This window comes from Pelophylax lessonae (assembly GCF_965119305.1).
Source record: "Pelophylax lessonae genome assembly, chromosome: 1".
Lineage (NCBI taxonomy): Eukaryota > Metazoa > Chordata > Amphibia > Anura > Ranidae > Pelophylax > Pelophylax lessonae.
Genome location: NC_138768.1, coordinates 861,917,086 through 861,937,931, shown reverse-complemented (window position 1 = coordinate 861,937,931; position 20,846 = coordinate 861,917,086). Strand labels below are relative to the sequence as shown.

At 45.6% G+C, this 20,846-nt stretch overlaps 1 protein-coding gene across 1 annotated transcript in view; it reads left to right on the top strand.

Annotated features, from left to right (window-relative positions):
• LOC309550108 (proteinase-activated receptor 1-like) overlaps positions 1–20,846 on the top strand; it is a gene marked incomplete at both ends in the record, with an annotated part of 70,330 nt that overhangs the window by 35,191 nt on the left and 14,293 nt on the right. The window contains 2 exons of the mRNA XM_082250564.1: positions 9,768–9,788; positions 17,421–17,441. Of these exons, the coding sequence (XP_082106690.1) occupies positions 9,768–9,788; positions 17,421–17,441 (42 nt within the window). The remainder of the gene's footprint in view (positions 1–9,767; positions 9,789–17,420; positions 17,442–20,846) is intronic.

Genomic DNA, 20,846 nt, shown 5'->3' with positions numbered 1-20,846 from the left:
CCCCCATACAAAGCTAGCTGACAACTTAGCTTGTTCTGGAACCTTCTTCTTTATTGAATAACGCACATAGTTTAATTACAGCATGGACATCCCCCTCTTAAGATTACCACACACAGGTCAGGGGTTGCTTGATTACATTATCAAACGCAGATGAAATTGTATATAGAAATGGAATTAACCTAAACTAATTATCTAGCCATCTGGACAGAAACAATATGTGAGTTCATTAACAATTAACAATGGGACATACAGGCTTAACTAACAGATTCCACATCACACCTCAATATACAGACAATCTCTGACTTTGAAGTACAATACACATTATCATAAGTGTAAACACAGAACCCATTTGAAGCAATCCAAACCATATTCTCAGTGTCCATTAAGTATCTGTCTTTCACTCCCAGTGACGGTGAGTACCGTCACAAACAAAATTCCTTGTAATAGCATGGGCCATGGCAGGACCTCTTTAAGGAGAGATCTAGGGTCTATTAGACCCCAAATATCTCCGCTGGCCTCCAATGCAATCAATCAGACACAGATCGGATCAGGAGTCCCCCTTGGATTAGAGACCCCTTAAACCAGAGTCCCCTTTAGATAAGCAACCCCCCTTGAATAAGGAGCCCCCCTTAGATTAGAGACCCCCCTTAGATCAGCATCTCCCACTTGGATCAGGAGCCCGCCCCTTGGATTAGATACCCCTCTTAGATCATAGTTCCTCTTAGATCACCCCCCTCCCTTGTTCATGAATCCCCCTTTGGATCAGAGTCCACCTTAGACCAGCATCTCCCCCTTGGATCAGGAGCTCTCCCTTAGTTTAGAGCCCCCCCCTTAGTTCAGGGTCTCACAGATGGATCAGGAGCCCCCCTTAGATTAGAAATCTCTCTTAGAGCCCTGCCCCCCTTAGATCGGTGACTTATCCTTGGATCAGGAGTCCCACCTTTGGATCAGACACCTCCCTTAGATCAGAGTCCCCCCTTGGACTAGGCACCTCCCTTAGATCAGAGTCCTCCCTTGGATCAGGAGTCCCCCTTGTATTAGAGACCACTAAATCAGAGGCCCCTTTCGATCTGCATGCACCCTTAGGTCAGGAGTCCCACCTTGGATCAGGAGTACCCTCTTAGATTAGAGACCCCCTTAGATAAGAGACCCCCATTAGATCAGTATCTCCCCTTTGGATCAGGAGCCCCCCCCCCCCCAGATTAGAGACCAGCCTTAGATCAGAGTCTCCTCCTTGGATCAGGAGTCCTCCCTTTGATTAGAGACCCCCCTAGATCAGAGTATCCCTTAGATCAGCATCCTCCAGTTGTTAGCATTAGTTCCAGCCTAATCAAGGAGTCTCCCCTTAGATTAGAGACCCCCCTTAGATCATAGTCCCCCTTAGATCAGCATCTCTCAGTTGGGTCAGTTCCCCCCTAGATTAGAGACCCCCCCCCAGATCAGTGTACCCTGTAGATCAGCATCTTCCAGTTGTTATCATTAGTTTTAGTTCCAGTTTAATCTAGGGGTCCCCCCCAGATTAGAAACACCCCCTTAAAACAATGTCTCTGCCATTGATCACAAGTCCCCCCTTAGATAAGAGACACACCCCCTTAGATCAGCATCTACTCCCTAGATTATTAGTCCCCTTTAGATCAGTCTCCCCCCTTAGGTCAGTACCCCCCCCCTAAATTAGAGACCCCTCCAAGATCCCCTTACCTTACAGGGCTGGAGGCACCAGAAACCATGAGGCGTCAGCAGGGGCCGAGAGTTCAGGCAGCCTCTGTTGACAGGAGTCCTCAATTGGTGCAGTGTGTAAGAGCACAGTGGGCCCCGCCCCCCTTGGGGCCTATTTGCATGGCACACATTGCACAGATTGAGGATACGCCACTGAATCTTTTCTTTGAATTCTTTCTAGGAAGGCTGCCCACAAGGTTTAGGAGTGTGTCTATGGGAATGTTTGACCATTCTTACAAAAGCACATTTGTGAGGTCAGGCACTGATGTGGATGAGAAGGCCTGGCTCGCAGTCTCCACTTTAATTCATCCCAAAGGTGTTCTATTGGGTTGTGGTTAGGACTCTGTGTGGGCCAGTCAAGTTCCTCCACCCCCCAAACTCGCTCATCCATGTCTTTATGAACCTTTCTTTGTGCACTGGTCCAAATCATTTGGTGGAGGGGGAATTATGGTGTGAGGTTGTTTTTCAGCAGTTGGGGTTGGCCCCTGAGTTCCAGTGAAGGGAACTCTTTAGGCGTCAGCATACCAAGACATTTTGGACAATTTCATGCTTCCAACTTCGTGGATGGCCCCTTTCTGTTCCAACATGACTGCGCACCAGTGCACAAAGCAAGATCCATAAAGACATGGATGAGCGAGTTTTGAGTGGAGGAACTTGACTGGCTTGCACAGAGTCCTGACTCAACCTGATAGAACACCTGACGGGCAGCAAGGCGAGCCATGGCTTTGTAAGATCTTCTGAAATGGCCCGAGATTTTCCTGGCCTGCCGCAAGACATTCTGGACCACAGGGTATTTGGCAACGAATCGCTGCACGACCAAGTTCAGGATGTGTGCCATGCATGGCACGTGTGTTATTTTGCCCTGTTTCAGCACGCTCATCAGATTGGCACCGTTGTCGAACACCACTTTACCAACTGTCAAATTCAGCGGTGTCAGCCACTGATCTGCCTGTGAACGCAAAGGACCAGTGTGGCTCTTGGCTTCCAGGCACAACAGACGCAGAACAGCATGGCAAAGTCTCACCTGGCATGTGGAATACGTTCTGGGGATCTTGGGCGGCGCAGCGGAAGAGACAGTAGCAGCGAGGAGTCAGCCGAGGAGGAGAGGGAGGATGGAGGAGGAGAAGAAGAGGCAGGCCTGCATGCAATCCTTGGTGGTACAACCAAATCTACACGGGTGCCACGGGTTACATGCTTGACGGCCATCAGAAGGTTCACCCAGTGGGCAGTAAAAGTGATATACCTTCCCTGCCCGTGTTTGCTAGACCATGTGTCTGTGATCAGATGTATCTTGGCACCAACACTGTGTGCCAGAGATATATTCACTTGCCACTGAACATGGCCATACAGCTCTGGAATGCCCTTCTGCAAGAAATATTTCCTGCCTGGGACCTTCCATTGTGGTGTTCCAATGGCCACAAATTTATGAAAGGCCTCAGAGTCCACAAGTTGATATGGCAGTAGTTGGCGGGCTATCATTTCTGACAAGCCAGCAGTCAAACGTTGGGCAAGAGGGTCATCCGGCGTCATCATTTTTTTCCGCTCCAACATTTGGGATACAGAAGCCTGCCTTTTTCCAGAACAACCTGACGATGGCATCATGGAAGGTGGAGTGGAGGACAATTTGGAGGAGAGAGGAGAAGGTGAAGAGGCTGGACGGTGAGAGCCTGGAGTGTGGCTTTGTGGGTTCTGACGGTGTTGCTCCCACTGGGCTCAGTAATGGGAGTTCAGGTGCCTTCTTAAGGCAGTCGTCCCTAGGTGAGTGTTGGGCTTACCGCGACTTATGCGTTGACTGCAAAGGCTGCAGATGGCAACACTGTTGTCAGCAATGGACACACTGAAAAAAGCCCACACTGCGGAGCCATCTGCCGGCGTCCTGGGAGCGCCAGATGTGAATGTACATGGTTGATGGCTCGCTCTTGATACATTTGCAGTCTGCTTTGTATCTCTTGTGCAATGCAAGTTCTGCCTGCCTCTCCTCCCTATCTGCCGGTCCGTCTCTCCCTCTGAACTCCCCTCCTCTTCCTCTCTTGTGGCCACCCACGTGACGTCCATAGACACGTCATCATCCATGTCACCTTCCCCACCACTAACATTCGAGATCTCGGAGTAGGCAGCAAAAGCGGGGACCAACCTCCTTGGGCTGATCTGGGTACTGTCATCAGACTGCTGAGTGGCGGCTACCTCCTCTTCCTGATCCGATGCCAAGAATGGCTGCGCATCGAAAAATGTCATGTGATGGATCAGAAAATTATTCCAGTGACTCAAGCGGAGGGTATGTGGTGGTGGTGTTTGTGGTGGTGTCTTTGGGGGTGCACACAGCAGAGAGTGAAGAGGGTGCAGATAGAGAGGATGAGGAGGGTGCAGAAGAGGAAGGCTGAGTGAGCCACTCAACCAAGTCTGGTGCGTTCTTTGACGTAATCGAACGCACCTTCTGAAACTTCACACTTTGGCTCCGGCCTACTGCTCCTGCCCTACACCTACCACCCCTGCGTGTCTGCCTCTTCCTCTGCCTGTAATGTTTTTAAATTACCCTTTGACAAAAGTCTCCAGAGAATCGCAGTATGTCTGGAAAAAGGTATATAACACTCCGCTTCAATCTGTGGTATTGGGGGGGCCACAGGTTTATCACACCAGTTCTACAAATAATTGGCCAGTAACTGTTGTCACTGTGTGTAGCACAGTTAACACAGCAAAAGAGGCCACATTTTTGCAGGACTAAAATACAATCATAAAAAATGTACTGTTAAATAACACCCCACTTCAATATGTGGTATTGGGGGCCACTGGTCTATCACACCAGTTGTTCAAAAAATTGGCCAGTGAGTTTGGCACTGTGTGTATCAGACTTAATGCAGCAAAAGAGGCAATATTGTTGCAGTACACAAATACACTTAGGGAAGTATAATCAGATAACACCCGCTTCAATCTGTGGTTTTGGGGGAGCCACAGGTTTATTACACCAGTTCTACAAATAATTGGCCAGTAACTGTTGTCACTGTGTGTAGCACAGTTAACACAGCAAAAAAGGCCAAATTTTTGCAGGACTAAAATACAATCTTAGAAAAGTATACTGTTAAATAACACCCCACTTCAATATGTGGTATTGGGGGGCCACAGTTTTATCACACCATTTCTACAAATAATTGGCCAGTAACTGTTGTCACTGTGTGTAGCACAGTTAACACAGCAAAAGAGGCCACATTTTTGCAGGACTAAAATACAGTCATAAAAAATTGTACTGTTAAATAACACCCCACTTCAATATGTGGTATTGGGGGCCACTGGTCTATCACACCAGTTGTTCAAAAAATTGGCCAGTGAGTTTGGCACTGTGTGTATCAGACTTAATGCAGCAAAAGAGGCAATATTGTTGCAGGACACAAATACACTTAGGGAAGTATAATCAGATAACACCCCACTTCAATCTGTGGTTTTGGGGGAGCCACAGGTTTATTACACCAGTTCTACAAATAATTGGCCAGTAACTGTTGTCACTGTGTGTAGCAGTTAACACAGCAAAAGAGGCCACATTTTTGCAGGACGAAAATACACTCTTAGAAAAGTATACTGTCAAATAACACCCCACTTCAATATGTGGTATTGGGGGGGCCACTGGTTTATCACACCATTTGTTCAAGAAATTGGCCAGTGAGTTTGGCACTGTGTGTATCAGAGTTAACACAGCAAAAGAGGCAATATTGTTGCAGGACACAAATACACTTGTAAAAGTATACTCAGATAACACCCCACTTCAATATGTGGTATTGGGGGGCCACTGGTCTATCACACCAGTTATAATACATTAAAAGTGCTTTTGTCACTATTTGTAGTATTGCTGCAGCAACTCTCAGTCACCACACCTGTCACAATGCTGCACAGTGCACATAGAAATCCACTATAATATGCTTTCTATATTACAAAGTATATTATACCGTGGATTACACCCCTATATGGTGCACTGCACACCTAAACCAAATAAATTGTAGCCCTTTAAATGATTTTTGTGGACATTAACAGAGCGATTTGTGTCATTGCCGATCTCTCTCTGTCCCTGGAGCACAGATTGGATACCTGTCCCTAAACTGAAAAGAGACTGTAGTAGACCTATACCGAAATACCAGCCCTGAAAAGGACTTTTGTGCATCTTAACAGAGCTATTTGTGTCTGGCAGTCTGTCCCTGATGCATACAGCCAACCTTTCCCTACGCTGACAAAAAGCAGAATGTGAAATGGCTGCCTGCTCTGGTCTATTTATAAGGTAAGGGGCATGTCCATGTGCTGAAATGTTTCAATTGGCTGTCCCGTTCCATCTTACGGCTGTGTCATGGGTCAAAGTTCTGCCCAATGTAAACTAATATGGCCGCCGCAAACAATGCCATGTGTGCGCAAAATTGGCGGGTAGCAAACAAGCAAAATCTGCCGCAAACCGACCGCCGGGTGAACCGCAAGGCCACCTGTAGTGATTGGTCCAGAGCGGCTGCACAGGCGGTGGGGGGAGACTGAGAGGTAGAGTAGGGAAACCAGGGGCCGGGCGCCCTAGGTGGCAGTGCTCCCTAGGTGGCTGCCTAATTTGCCTAGTGATAGGGCTGGCCCTGGTGGAGGGAGAAACACACGTGAGGCTATAGAGGTTGTAGACACAGGTTGTGGAGTGTGCTGCAGACTGTGAAAAAAAGCATAGAAACATAGAAAAAATACGGCAGAAAAAAGAGAGTAGACCATTGAGTCTGCCCATTTTTTCCTTTTTTTTTTTTTTGCGCTATTTTTATTGACTGAGTATAGATCTATGTTTGTGCCAAGCATGTTTCAAGCCATTTACTGTTGACTGGCTCCTTAACTCTGCTGGAAGTTTATTCCAAGCATCAAATACCCTTTCAGAAAAATAATACTTTCTAGGGTTAGTTTTGAACTTTGGGTTTGAGTTCATGTCCCCGTGTTCTTGATTTTGGTTTCATATTGAAAAAACTGCCCTCCTGAACATGGGAGTCCACAGAACCTTTTCAGGGGGGGGGGGGCATCGTTTTAGGGTCACCAATGCTCCGCCCCTTTTCGACATTATCATGAAGGTGACGTCACCTCGCGAGTATTTATTTTTAAAGGGGAAACGGCAGAATTTATTTTTAAAGCGTTTGTTAACCTAAAAAAATATTGATCCTGTTCCCCTAAGGCATGTTATACAACACAGTGCTTGTGCTGTGTAATTTGGCCCCTTCTATCACCTAAAGTACCTGGCTGATCCTACCTGGCTAGGTCCTCCCCTCCTGTAAACTGACCACGTCATACCATGACTGCTGAGCCCTAACACCATGGTCAGTCTACATGCCTCTGTCATCCGCAGCCCTCCTGTCCTCCTCTGTCATCTCTCCCTGCCTGTCTGCTCCTGTCTCAATGCCTGCCCCCCCCCCCCACCTGCTGCTGTAGTTTCATTTAAAGTTTAATATCCTGTCTACAGTCTGTTTAATAATATTGTGTGTCCCCGTGTCTGTATTTTATAAAAATAAACCGTTCTTTACCAGTTTTCAGAGTGCCGATTGCCGCTCACGTGACCCGCTGACTCTCTCCTTCTCTCGGCTTCTCCTCCTCCTCCACTCTCGAATGACTTCAGCGGTGATTCCTCGGTCCTGCCCCCTGCAGGCGGCTGTCAGACGGGGAGAGAAGAGAGCCAGTGAATCACGTGAGCGGAGATCAGCGTTCTGAAAACTGGTAAAGAACAGCTTTTTTTTTTAAAACACAGACACAAGGACATGGGCACACAGGGTTATTAAACAGACCAGACAAGATGGTCAAAAGTGGCTTAACAACTACCTTAAAAAGAGGAAGGTAAGATTCCCGGGAGGGGCACTTGACCACCCCCCACCCCCACCCCGCGGACACCCATGCTTTTGAACCTTATTCACCCCCTTAATGTATTTAAAGATTTCTATCATGTCTCCCCTTTCCCCTCTTTCCTCCAGACTGTTCCTGAAGTAGCTCGCAATGTGTTTTATCCCTCAGACCTTTCTTAGTCCTTAGTCCATAGGGTTCAATCTTCTTAGTCCTTAAGGTTCAATATTGAGGTGACCCAAACTTTGCAGCTATAACAGCTTCAACTCTTCTGGGAAGGCTGTCTACAAGGTTTAGGAGTGTGTCTATGGGAATGTTTGACCATTCTTCCAAAAGTGCATTTGTGAGGTCAGGCACTGATGTTGGACAAGAAGGTCTGGCTCGCAGTCTCCACACTAATTTTTCCCAAAGGTGTTCTATCGGGTTAAAGTCAGGACTCTGTGCAGGCCAGTCAAGTTCCCCCACCCCCAAACTCACTCATCCATGTCTTTATGGACCTTGCTTTGTGCACTGGTGCGCAGTCATGTTGGAACAGGAAGTGGACATCCCCAAAGTAGGGAGCATGAAATTGTCCAACATGTCTTGGTATGCTGACGCCTTAAGAGTTCCCTTCACTGGAACTAAGGGACCAAGCCCAACCCTTGAAAAACAACCCCGTACCATAATCATCCCTCCACCCAACTTTACACTTGACACAATGCAGTCAGGCAAGTACTGTTCTCCTGGAAATCCCCAATCCCAGACACGTCCATCAGATTGCCAGACAGAGAGATGTGATCCGTCACTCCAGAGAACATGTCTCCACTGCTCTAAAGACCAGTGGTGGTGTGCTTTACACCACTGCATCCTACTCTTTGCGCTGCACTTGGTGATGTAAGGTTTGGATGCAGCTGCTCGGCCATGGAAACCCATTTCATGAAGCTCTCACTGTTGTGCTAATCTGAAGACCACACAAAGTTTGGAGGTCGGTGCTATTGACTCTGCAGACAGTTAGCAACTTCTGCACTCTGTGTGATTCAACATGCGCTGACCCCACTTTATTATTTTACGTGGCCTACCACTTCCTGGCTGAGTTGCTGTTGTTCCAGGTTGCTTCCACTTTGTTTTAATACCACTAACAGTTGACCGTGGAATATTTAGTAGCAAGGAAATTGTATGGATGGATTTATTGGACAGGTGGCAACCTATCAGGGTAGCACACTTGAATTCACTGGGCTCCTGCGAACAACCCATTCTTTCACTAATGTTTGTAGAAGCAGTCTGCAAGCCTAGGTTCCTGATTTTTTTTCACCTGGGTCCATGGAGGTGATTGGAACACCTGAATCCAATGATTTGGAGGGGTGTCCCAATAATTTTAGCAATATAGTACAGCCCGGAGCAAAAAATAAGAAAAATAGGCGCAGGGCGAGCATGACTGGGCCATCAGTGGAATTAGCAGAGAAGGGGTTAAAAGAATAAGAAAATTTTGTTGGGGTTCTTCCCTATTGGCCCCTATTAGTTGCTGTGGGAGGGGCCGAATAGAGGGGAGTTATGCTGACCAGCAGTTCCCGGGCATCAGAACAGCGTGGCTGGAGGATGGTTCCCGCCCGCTCCTACATTGGGAAAAAATGTTCTACTGTGATTGTTTTTCTGATTTGACGGTTGGGGTCTTTGGAGGTGTTTTGGTAAAACCTGCTGTGCTTAGGGACCCATCTAAGGTTTGGAGTCACCTGGGGAATGCCAGTTAATAGATGGGTTAACTGGTAGTTTAAATTGGGAGGTATCTGCTTTGTGTTGAGGTCGTCTCCGAGCCGGTGTGGTGCGTCTGGGGACAGGTAAGAGTTACGCAGATACTAAAATGGTATTTGATATTTTGGGCCTCCAAATATCGGCAACCTTATGTTTATCTTTTATTACATTATTTTGGTTCCTGTTCTAAGGAATGTGTTATATATATTTTTGTTACTGATTAATAAATGGCCGTCTCGGCCAATTTTACTCCAACAACGGTGTCTGCGTATTTACTGCAGGAAGTTTTAGGTAGAGGGGTTGGGTTGTAGGATAACGGTTATGTTGGGGGAGATAATTACATCTGGGGTGCCTTAGTCAAGTGTATATGCATTCTGTATTTAGCTGTTTGCTTGGGGTTCTGCTAGATTATTGTCATGTAGATAAAAATTGCCATATCACCAATACAATTTCCTCATGTCTATTCACTCTGCATTTCAAATCTTTTCTGTCTTTTTCAGAAGCCATAGACGATGAAGATTGTGAGTATATTTCTTGGAATCTTTTTATAAGACATAAAAAGTACAGCAGCCAATACAACACACTGTGTGTACAAATATGCAGTAATGTTGATAGGACATAGAGTTAGATTTTTTTTTTCTGCACATGGATACAAAGTATAGTGTAAGTAACATCTTCAGGTATTTATCTCTCACAGAGATCGCTGTACTCCCTCTTTTAAGGCCTTCACCTTCCTCATTTCCTAGATAGCCAGCACCATCTCTGTATTAGGCATCAGTCGGGGTCACCAACTATCTCCTAAACGAAGATGCCGGCTCAGAGATAACACAATTACAGTATGTAAATTCCAGAGCCTATGCAGCATCCTGTATGTTTTTGGATGTGTGTAATACAGATGTGCCCCAAGCTTAAGGTGACCAGATTTTTAAAATGAAATCCGGGGACATATTTTTTTTCTTTTATTGGCAAATAGCACAGGACTGCATAATACACAGAGCACTGGGCACAGGACTACATAATACACAGAGCGCTGGGCACAGGACTGCATAATACACATAGCGCTGGGCACAGGACTGCATAATACACAGAGCACTGGGCACAGGACTGCATAATACACAGAGCGCTGGGCACAGGACTGCATAATACACAGAGCACTGGGCACAGGACTACATAATACACAGAGCGCTGGGCACAGGACTGCATAATACACAGAGCGCTGGGCACAGGACTACATAATACACAGAGCGCTGGGCACAGGACTGCATAATACACAGAGCGATGGGCACAGGACTGCATAATACACAGAGCGCTGGGCACAGGACTGCATAATACACAGAGCACTGGGCACAGGACTGCATAATACACAGAGCACTGGGCACAGGACTGCATAATACACAGAGCACTGGGCACAGGACTACATAATACACAGAGCGCTGGGCACAGGACTGCATAATACACAGAGCGCTGGGCACAGGACTGCATAATACACAGAACGCTGGGCACAGGACTGCATAATACACAGAGCGCCGGGCACAGGACTGCATAATACACAGAGCGCAAGGCACAGGACTGCATAATACACAGATTCCTGGGCACAGGACTGCATAATACACAGATCGCTGGGGACAGGACTACATAATACACAGAGTGCTGGGCACAGGACTACATAATACACAGAGCGCTGGGCAAAGGACTACATAATACACAGAGTGCTGGGCACAGGACTACATAATACACAGAGCGCTGGGCACAGGACTACATAATATACAGGAGGGTGTTAGGCATAGATTGCAGGGTTCAGAGGATTGCCATGCACAGAGGACACTTCTGCCCCCACATCCATAGCTCACCTCTGCACCCTTCTCTCGCAGATTATCTCTGCAGCCACCTCTTAGTCCTTCCCCCACAACAGCTAAACTCTCCATCTCTCCACCCCTGCTCCCCCACTGTCCTCACCTGTGTACAAACAGACCCCCCCCCCCCCATCTGCTCACCTCCCGTTCTCAGCCCTCCACACTGTCAATTTTTGGCTCTGTCTCTCCTCCACTGAAGAGCAGCAGGACCGGTGTTCCGTTAAACCCTACCCATGGAAATTCGCTACCCTCGTCACTTCCTGTTAGGGTACGTCAGTCATCAGCTGAGCCGCTTCCCAGTGCGCATGCGTGCACTGTAAATAATCTCGGCTTCCGTGAAAAAACCCTACCCTCCTTCCCAGCCCTTAAAGTGGTGGCTTCCCTTCAAAATACCCTACCCTCATTCTCCGGAGGGTCCAGAAAAATTTAAAAGTGCCTCCTAATGGAAGAAAATGTATATATATTAATCGAAATGGAATGATAAAAAATATATTTATATATTTTTAAAATTTTCCTTCATTAGGAGTAGGGATGATCGAACGGTTCGGGTCCACCATCGGTTCGGCCCGAACATTGGGTGTTCGAGGTTCGGCCGAATTTAGAACTTTTTGCCCAAAAAGTTCGGAATTCGGCAACCAGAACCGCCCAAAATGCAATGCTTCAGGAAATGGGCTTTAAAAGCCCGTGATTGGACCAGAACCATTAGCAAAAGCCAATTGAGGGGGCAGGAGAATGCTAGGAATGTGATTGGAGTGACTAGGGGGTCCCTAGACCAATCATTAGTGAATACGCCCCCCAGTATATAAGATCGCCCCCGCCATATTCCCAGCATTGTTATACTGGACATGGAAGAGAGTGGAAGCAGTTCTGTTAATTTTACTTTAAAAGTGTCATTTAGCATTTATTAGTGTGAGGAAAGGGATATCTAGTGTAGTTAGAGTGCTCCTTTACACTTAAGTTAGCTTCAAAAATTTAGTTTCTGTAGGGAAAGTGTTAAGTGTCAGGGGACCGTAGTGTAGTGTAGGGTTAACTGACAGTGACTGCTATGGCAGGGTGACAAAACCCTTCCATAGCAGGGTGACCGCTATAGAGAAATGATCATTTCTCTGAGTTGCTTCGGGACAGGATTATGGCTTCTCACCAGCAAGCATTTTTTAATGCTGCAGGGGCTGCCACTGCCAGTGCTTTTTTGAGGACATGTTTGATGTCAGACATGACATCTGAATATGTGTATAGGGGGAATATATAGACATATATGTCTGAATATATACCCCTAGACATATATAGGTGTGATAGTAGCAGAAATAAATGCTTGCGCTAATGAAATCATTTACAGTAATATATTTCTGCTACTATCACACCTATATATGTCTAGGGGTATATATTCAGACATATATGCCTATATATACCCCCTATACACATGTTCAGATGTTTTGCCTGCCTCAAAAGAACCCCAAAAAATGCCAAAAAAACGCTAGCGTCAAAAAAAAAAGATGCCCAGGTGTGTTTTTGCTGGCATTTTTTGGGGGGTTTTGGAGGCAGGCAAAACATCAGAACTTGTGCACAGTACCACTATACACAAGTTCAGATGTTTTTCCTGACTGCAAAGAACCCAAAAAAATGCCTGCTATTAAACCGGCAAGGTGTTACAGCAGAGAAGCCATATTCCTGTGCTTAAAGTTTTCTAATACAAACAATCTTTTTTTTTATGGTTCTGGACATGCTACAGAGCTGAAACTTCACAGGTACACCTTTTAGACCCCCCAGACACAAAATCACAGAAAAAAAGTTCTTAAAAATTGTCATTTTTGATAAAAAAAGCCAATTATTGAAAAATTAAAAAAAAAAAAAAAAAAAAAAAAGAGATTTTTTGATTTTTACTTTGGATTTAGTATCTGGGGGGTCTAAAAAGTGTACATGTGAAGTTTCAGCTCTGTAGCATGTCCAGAACCTCCCAAAAATTAGCATTTTCTTATACTTTTTATTAGAACAGGAATACGGCTTCTCTACGGCGCTTTTTCTTGCATTTATCGGGCATTTTTGGAGGCAGGCATGACTTTTTTTGGATTTAGTGTCTGGGGGGTCTAAAAAGTGTACCTGTGAAGTTTCAGCTCTGTAGCATGTCCAGAACCAGAAAAAAGATAATTTTTCAGTAGAGCAGGGATGGTGGGACCCCTCTTTTACACTTATATGATCTTTTTTTGGGGTTCTGGACATGCTACAGAGCTGAAACTTCACAGGTACACCTTTTAGACCCCCCAGACACAAAATCACACAAAAAAAGTTCTTAAAAATTGTCATTTTTGATAAAAAAGCCAATTATTGAAAAATTAAAAAAAAAAAAAAAAAAAAAGAGATTTTTTGATTTTTACTTTGGATTTAGTATCTGGGGGGTCTAAAAAGTGTGCATGTGAAGTTTCAGCTCTGTAGCATGTCCAGAACCATGAAAAAAAAGATCGTTTGTATTAGAAAACTTTAAGCACAGGAATATGGCTTCTCTGCTGTAACACCTTGCCGGTTTAATAGAAGGCATTTTTTTGGGTTCTTTGCAGTCAGGAAAAACATCTGAACTTGTGTATAGTAGTACTGTGCACAAGTTCTGATGTTTTGCCTGCCTCCAAAATTCCCCAAAAAATGCCAGCAAAAACACACCTGGGCATTTTTTTTTTTGACGCTAGCGTTTTTTTTGGCATTTTTTGGGGTTCTTTTGAGGCAGGCAAAACATCTGAACTTGTGTATAGTGGTACTGTGCACAAGTTCTGATGTTTTGCCTGCCTCCAAAACCCCCCAAAAAATGCCAGCAAAAACACACCTGGGCATTTTTTTTTTTTGACGCTAGCGTTTTTTTGGCATTTTTTGGGGTTCTTTTGAGGCAGGCAAAACATCTGAACATGTGTATAGGGTGTATATATAGGCATATATGTCTGAATATATACCCCTAGACATATATAGGTGTGATAGTAGCAGAAATATATTACTGTAAATGATTTCATTAGCGCAAGCATTTATTTCTGCTACTATCACACCTATATATGTCTAGGGGTATATATTCAGACATATATGTCTATATATCCCCCCTATACACATGTTCAGATGTTTTGCCTGCCTCAAAAGAACCCCAAAAAATGCCAAAAAAACGCTAGCGTCAAAAAAAAAAAATGCCCAGGTGTGTTTTTGCTGGCATTTTTTGGAGGGTTTTGGAGGCAGGCAAAACATCAGAACTTGTGCACAGTACCACTATACACAAGTTCAGATGTTTTTCCTGACTGCAAAGAACCCAAAAAAATGCCTGCTATTAAACCGGCAAGGTGTTACAGCAGAGAAGCCATATTCCTGTGCTTTAAGTTTTCTAATACAAACGATCTTTTTTTTTCTGGTTCTGGACATGCTACAGACCTGAAACTTCACATACACACCTTTTAGACCCCCCAGATACTAAATCCAAAGTAAAAATCAAAAAAATCTCTTTTTTTTTTTTTTTTTTTTTTAATTTTTCAATAATTGGCTTTTTTTATCAAAAATGACAATTTTTAAGAACTTTTTTTTGTGTGATTAATAGTTAATGGTTCATGACCCAGAACCCTAGGCACTTTTTAGGGGCATTTATTGGGTTTTAGGGCTTAAAAATGGTGTTTTTTGATTACAGACGTTCGGGTCCCATTGATTTCAATGGGGTTCTGAAATCCGGGCCGAACTTTCGTGAAGTTCGGGTGTTCTGGTCGAACCAAACTTTTCAAAAGTTCGATCATCCCTAATTAGGAGACACTTTTACATTTTCCTCGACCCGCCGGGGAACGAGGGTAGGGTATTTTCACGGGAAGCCGACATCATTTGCAACCCAACGCTTTAAGCACTGGGAACGAGGGTAGGGTTATTTCACGGGAAGCCGTTGTAACGTTAAAAAACCCTACCCCATGAAAATTCTCTACCCTCGTCACTTCCGAGGTGAGTCGATCATTTACTGCCTGAGCATGCGCACTGGGAAGCAGCTCAGCTGATGCATAAAGATTACCAAGACCCTGAAACTGAGCTGCAGCATAGTGGCCAAGACCATACAGTGGTTTAACAGGACCGGTTCCACCCATTTGGTGGTGGCTTCACAAATTTTTACTTAGGGGTGTACTCACTTTTGTTGCCAGCAGTTTAGACATTAATGGCTGTGTGTTTGAGTTATTTTGAGGGGACAGCAAATTTACACTGTTATACAAGCTGTACACTCACTACTTTACATTGTAGCAAAGTGTAATTTCTTCAGTGTTGTCACATGAAAAGATATAAAAGATTTACAAATGTGAGGGGTGTACTCACTTTTGTGAGATACTGTATATATATATGTTTGGGAGTTCTGAGTAATTTTCTAGAAAAACAATGATGATTTTTACATGTAGATGCTACATGGAGAGAAATGCCAGAAATGGCCCAGTATGGCAGTGGTTATGGTATGGAACAACTACCATGTCCTGACCTGTAGAATTTACCATTTTATGTACGGCCATTTGTTTGTTGATCAGTTGTTCTGACTCCCAATATGCTGCTTTTTACATTTCTCAGTGCATTGCATATACAGCATCAAGTTACTTCACTTGGGTTTGGGTGTTGGGTCTTCTACAAGCTCCTGTCTCATTTTATTGCTGGGCTTTAAAAACACAAGGATGTCATTTGTTAAAACCACTTTAAGACTGGAATATACAGTGTATATAAATATATATATATATATATATATATATATATATATATATATATATATATATATACACGTTGCGGCTTTGAAGTGGTTTCCTGGGGTTATGGCTAAAGAGATTAGCCATACACCTGGTATAGTTTTTTGCAGTCGGCAGTTGGCTTCTTTGCTACCTGCCTGTTTCCAGCCTCATTTCTTTCTGAGTCACTGAATCGGGACAAGCACGCAGATCAAAAAAATCAGAATAACGTCATCACTCCTTGATTTTCTTACTTGGCTTCAAGTGTCTGCCTTGCCAATGTATTATTGGAGCCACCCTGCACTTAGGTAGCTCAGAGAGAGTAAACAAAGCCAGCCCGCGTTTGGGCAGCTCAGAGAGTGTAAACAAGACCACCCCACACTGGGGCAGCTCAGAGAGTGTAAACAAGACCACCCCACACTGGGGCAGCTCAGAGAGTGTAAACAAGACCACCCCGCACTGGGGCAGCTCAGAGAGTGTAAACAAAGCCACCCCGTACTGGGGCAGCTCAGAGAGAGTAAACAAAGCCACCCTTCATCTGAGAAGCTCAGAGAGAGTTAAAAAAAAAAGCCACCCACACTTGTACAGCTCAGAGAGAGTAAACAAAGCCACCCTTCATCCGAGCAGCTCAGAGAGAGTAAAAAAAAAAAAAAAAGCCACTCAACGCTCGTACAGCTCAGAGAGAGTAAACAAAGCCACCCTGCACCCTAGCAGCTCAGAGAGAGTAAACAAAGTAACCCCGCACTCGGGCAGCTCAGAGAGTGTAAACAAAGCCACCATGTGCTGGGGCAGCTCAGAGAATGTAAACAAAGCCACCCTCTGCTCAAGCAGCTCAGAAAGTTTTAAAAAAGCCACCCTGCACTCAGGCAGCTCAGAGAGCGTAAACAAGGCCACCCCGCACTGGGGCAGCTCAGAGAGTGTAAAAAAATCCACCCTGCACTTGGGCAGCTCAGAGAGCGTAAACAAGACCACCCCACACTGGGGCAGCTCAGAGAGTGTAAACAAGGCTACCCCGCACTGGGGCAGCTCAGAGAGCGTACACAAGGCCACCCCATGCTCGGGCAGCCCAGAGAGAGTAAACAAAGCCACCCTGCACTTAGGCAGCTTAGAGAAAGTAAACAAAGTCACCCTGCACTGGGGAAGTTCAGAGAGTGTAAACAAGGCCACCCTGTCCTTCGGCTGCTCAGAGAGTGTAAACTAAGCCACCCTGCACTCGGGCAGCTCAGAGAGTGTAAACAAAGCCACCCCGTGCTCAGGCAGCTCAGAGAATGTAAACAAAGCCACCTCATGCTCAGGCAGCTCAGAGAGTGTAAACAATGCCACCCCACACTGGGGCAGCTCAGAGAGTTTAAACAAGGCCACCCTCACGCACAAGCAGCTTAAAGAGTGTAAACAAGGCCACCCCATGCTATGGCAGCTCATAATGCTCATGCTATGGCAGCTGTAAACAGAGCCTGCCCGTTGAGCTTTTTAAAGCTGCACAAATTATTCATCTCATCTTAGGACAATATTTTTATTCAGGGAAAGGGCAGGGGAGGGCTTTAGAAGTTTTCATTATGAAATTTCAGCTCCAAATTCATTGTTGTTGTTTTTTTTCCAGATGAACGTTTTGCTTATGAAGGTAAGTTTATTTATGTTAATAAGTAGTTAATAAAGTATGAAATTAATTTATTAACCAAGTAATTATTAATTAATGATAATGATAATAATAATAATAATACAAAAAAAAAATTAAATAGATAATTAAGTAACAAAATAAAAAAATATGTTAATAAATAGCTAATAATTAATTATAACTGTAATTTCATGTAAAATCAGCATATTACATCGCAATGCAACAGCAAATTTTATCAACCTACAACAGCCCATAATACTCAATCGCAGCTACCTGGGCCTGTGTCCTAATGTTTTAAAGACTGGGGTGGGATGTATCCATTCAAGTCCATGGGGCATCCTCTGGCTAGGAACAAAAGACACTGCCGCTCCAAGTGAGTGATCCAATCAATGTATGGCTCCACGTGTGGGTACAAGCCTCGGCTCGCTTCCGAGAACCAAATCAATATAAAGGATGGTTGCACACCATGCTGGGGTCCAAGTATATTTATTGTAAAAAGACTATGAGACAAATACTAGACGACAGAGACAACGGACAGTAGAAGGTTGACGCGTTTCACACAAATTTGGACACAACCGCTCAGGCTGCTCGGAGAGCATAAACAAGGTCAACCTGTGCTCAGGCCACTCAGAAAGACTAATCCAAGTTACCCTGCACCCAGGCTGCTCAGAGAAAGTTAACAAAGTCACCCTACATTCAGACCACTAGGAGAGTGTAAACAAAGCCACCCTATGCTCAACCCGCTCAGAAATAGTAAACAAAGACACCCTGCACTCAGACCGCTAGGAGAGAGTAAATAAAGTCACCCTGCACACAGACCGCTAGGAGAGAGTAAACAAAGTCACCCTGCACTCAGACCGCGAGGAGAGGGTAAACAAAGTCACCCTGCACTCAGACCGCTAGGAGAGGGTAAACAAAGTCACCCTGCACTCAGACCGCTAGGAGAGGGTAAACAAAGTCACCCTGCACTCAGACCGCTAGGAGAGAGTAAACAAAGTCACCCTGCACACAGACCGCTAGGAGAGAGTAAACAAAGTCAACCTGCACTCAGACCGCTAGGAGAGAGTAAACAAAGTCACCCTGCACTCAGACCGCTAGGAGAGAGTAAACAAAGTCACCCTGCACTCAGACCGCTAGGAGAGGGTAAACAAAGTCACCCTGCACTCAGACCGCTAGGAGAGAGTAAACAAAGTCACCCTGCACTCAGACCGCTAGGAGAGAGTAAACAAAGTCACCCTGCACTCAGGCTGCTCACAGAAAGTAAACAAAGTCACCCTACTGTCTTTTTTCACAGGGTAGGCAGGATAGAGAGGAGAAGGGGGAAGGTACATTTAAGAATAGTAAGCAGGAGCGGCCAGTCCATAAGGGGCATAGGGGTGCCACCCCCTAGTTTGGATGTGGGGATGCATGCGGGGGGCCAGACTCTTAGATTTTTATGAGGTTTTTTTTTAAGCCACATGATTAGAGCCTGAGGCTCTAATTGGCTTGAAAAAGGTTGAACCCACCCACTTGTTACACTAACGAATCAATACTCGCTATTGTCTTCCGGCTTCTCCTCCTGGCCAATCAGAACAGGAGGCGGATTGAGTTGGCTGGGAGGAGAAGCCAAGGAAGCCACGGAGCGCTGAGTGTGGGGGACTGTAGGGGTGACTGTGGGTGGAACTGTGGATGGGGTGAGTGTGGGGGAACTGTGAAGGTTTGAGTGAGGGGAGAACCGTGGAGGGCTGAGTGCAGGTAAACCATGGGGGGATGAGTGGGTGGGACTGCAGAGGGGCTGAGTGCGGGGGAACTGCCGAGGGGCTGAGTGCGGGGGAAACACGGAGGGACTGAGTGCGGGGGGACTGTGGAGGGATAAGTGCGGGAAAATCATGGAGGGCTGAGTGCGGAGGGACCGTAGAGGGCTGAGTTGGGGAAGGGAAAAAAAAAAAACGTTGAAACCGGTTTAAACCGGTTGCTAGGCAATGACATTTAACGTCTCTCTGGTCCTCCAAGACCATAGAGTCGAGTGAGGTCCATCTTGTCCTCACTTGACTTCCTGTCTCCGAGGACCCGGGACGTATCGGTTTACCCGCTGCCGGCGGGTCCGGTAAATGGGGAAAACGGCCGGGACGCGGCGGGAGTGGGGGGGGGGACCTCTTCCACCGCACCGTGGCAGGCAGATCTGATCGTTCATGTGAAAGGCCCGTAAGGGTGATCCCGCGGTGAATCCCCCGCTGGGACCACCCTTATCTGAAAGCCGATCGCCCACCATTTTCAAAAATACTGGGGTTATGGCAGCTATCTGCTACCCTAACCCCGGTATTTAGCGTCAAAAAAACATCCTAAAACTGCGGCGAGTGGTCGGTAAGTGGTTAAAGTGGAGTTCCACCCATTTTTGGAACTTTAGATCTATGTAATCCCCTTTAAAATGGCTTTTACCAATGGAAACTTTTTTTTTTTTTTTTGCTAGTAAATACCTTAATTTCGGCTTTATTCCTCCTCTCCTCACTTCCTGGTCCAATCGGCGATGACGTCATTCGGCGATCCGCAGTGTCTTCTGGGATGTATTCTATTCCAGAAATCTCGCAGTAGGTGTATCTGTACTGAGCCGTGCCTGCCCCGCCTCCGCCCACCTCCGCCCCGCCTCCTCTCATTGAGTTGCATTGTATGAATGTATTAAGGCTGTTCTCTGCCCCGCCTCCGCCCCGCCTCCTCTCATTGAGTTGGTATTTTTTTTGGTACAAAAGAAAACAAAAAAAAACCACTGATGATAAAATACCATCAAAAGAAAGCACTATTTGTGTGGAAAAAAATGATATAAATGTCATTTGGGTACAGCGTTGCATGAGTATGAAATTGCCAGATAAAGTAGCACAGAGCTGAATAGCAAAAAATGCCATGGTCATGAAGGGGGTAAAACCTTCCAGACAGGGCCTGCTCTACCATGGGTCCCGCTGGGTCTATTGGACCCAGGCAGAACTTGGAGACGGCAGCAAATTGACTCCCAAGATTTTTTTTCCAGCAGTTTTGTGTGTCATCAGTTTGTGGCGTGTTACGGGTGGCATTTCCCCATCTCATACTGCCGCCCGTAGTGCAAACTGATGAGTATGAGGAGGTGGAGCGTCAGACTTCAGCACACTCCATCACACGCAGGTCAGGCTGGATCTTCTAGGGCAGTGGGTGAAGCAGACACAGGAGTCACAGGAGGACTGAGGACAGACAGCGGGTGTTTGGTGGACCAGTTTGGTGGTGAGTTATGGAAGAAGATAACAATATATATAATATTTTCTAAATTTTATATTTGTAATATATGTATGGATGTGTATATGGATATGTATAATGGATGTGAGGGTCTTTTGTTGGGCGAGATTTTTTTTTTTTTGGGGGGGGGGGGCAGCATTTCATTCTTGAACCCAGGCAGGACAATGTCTT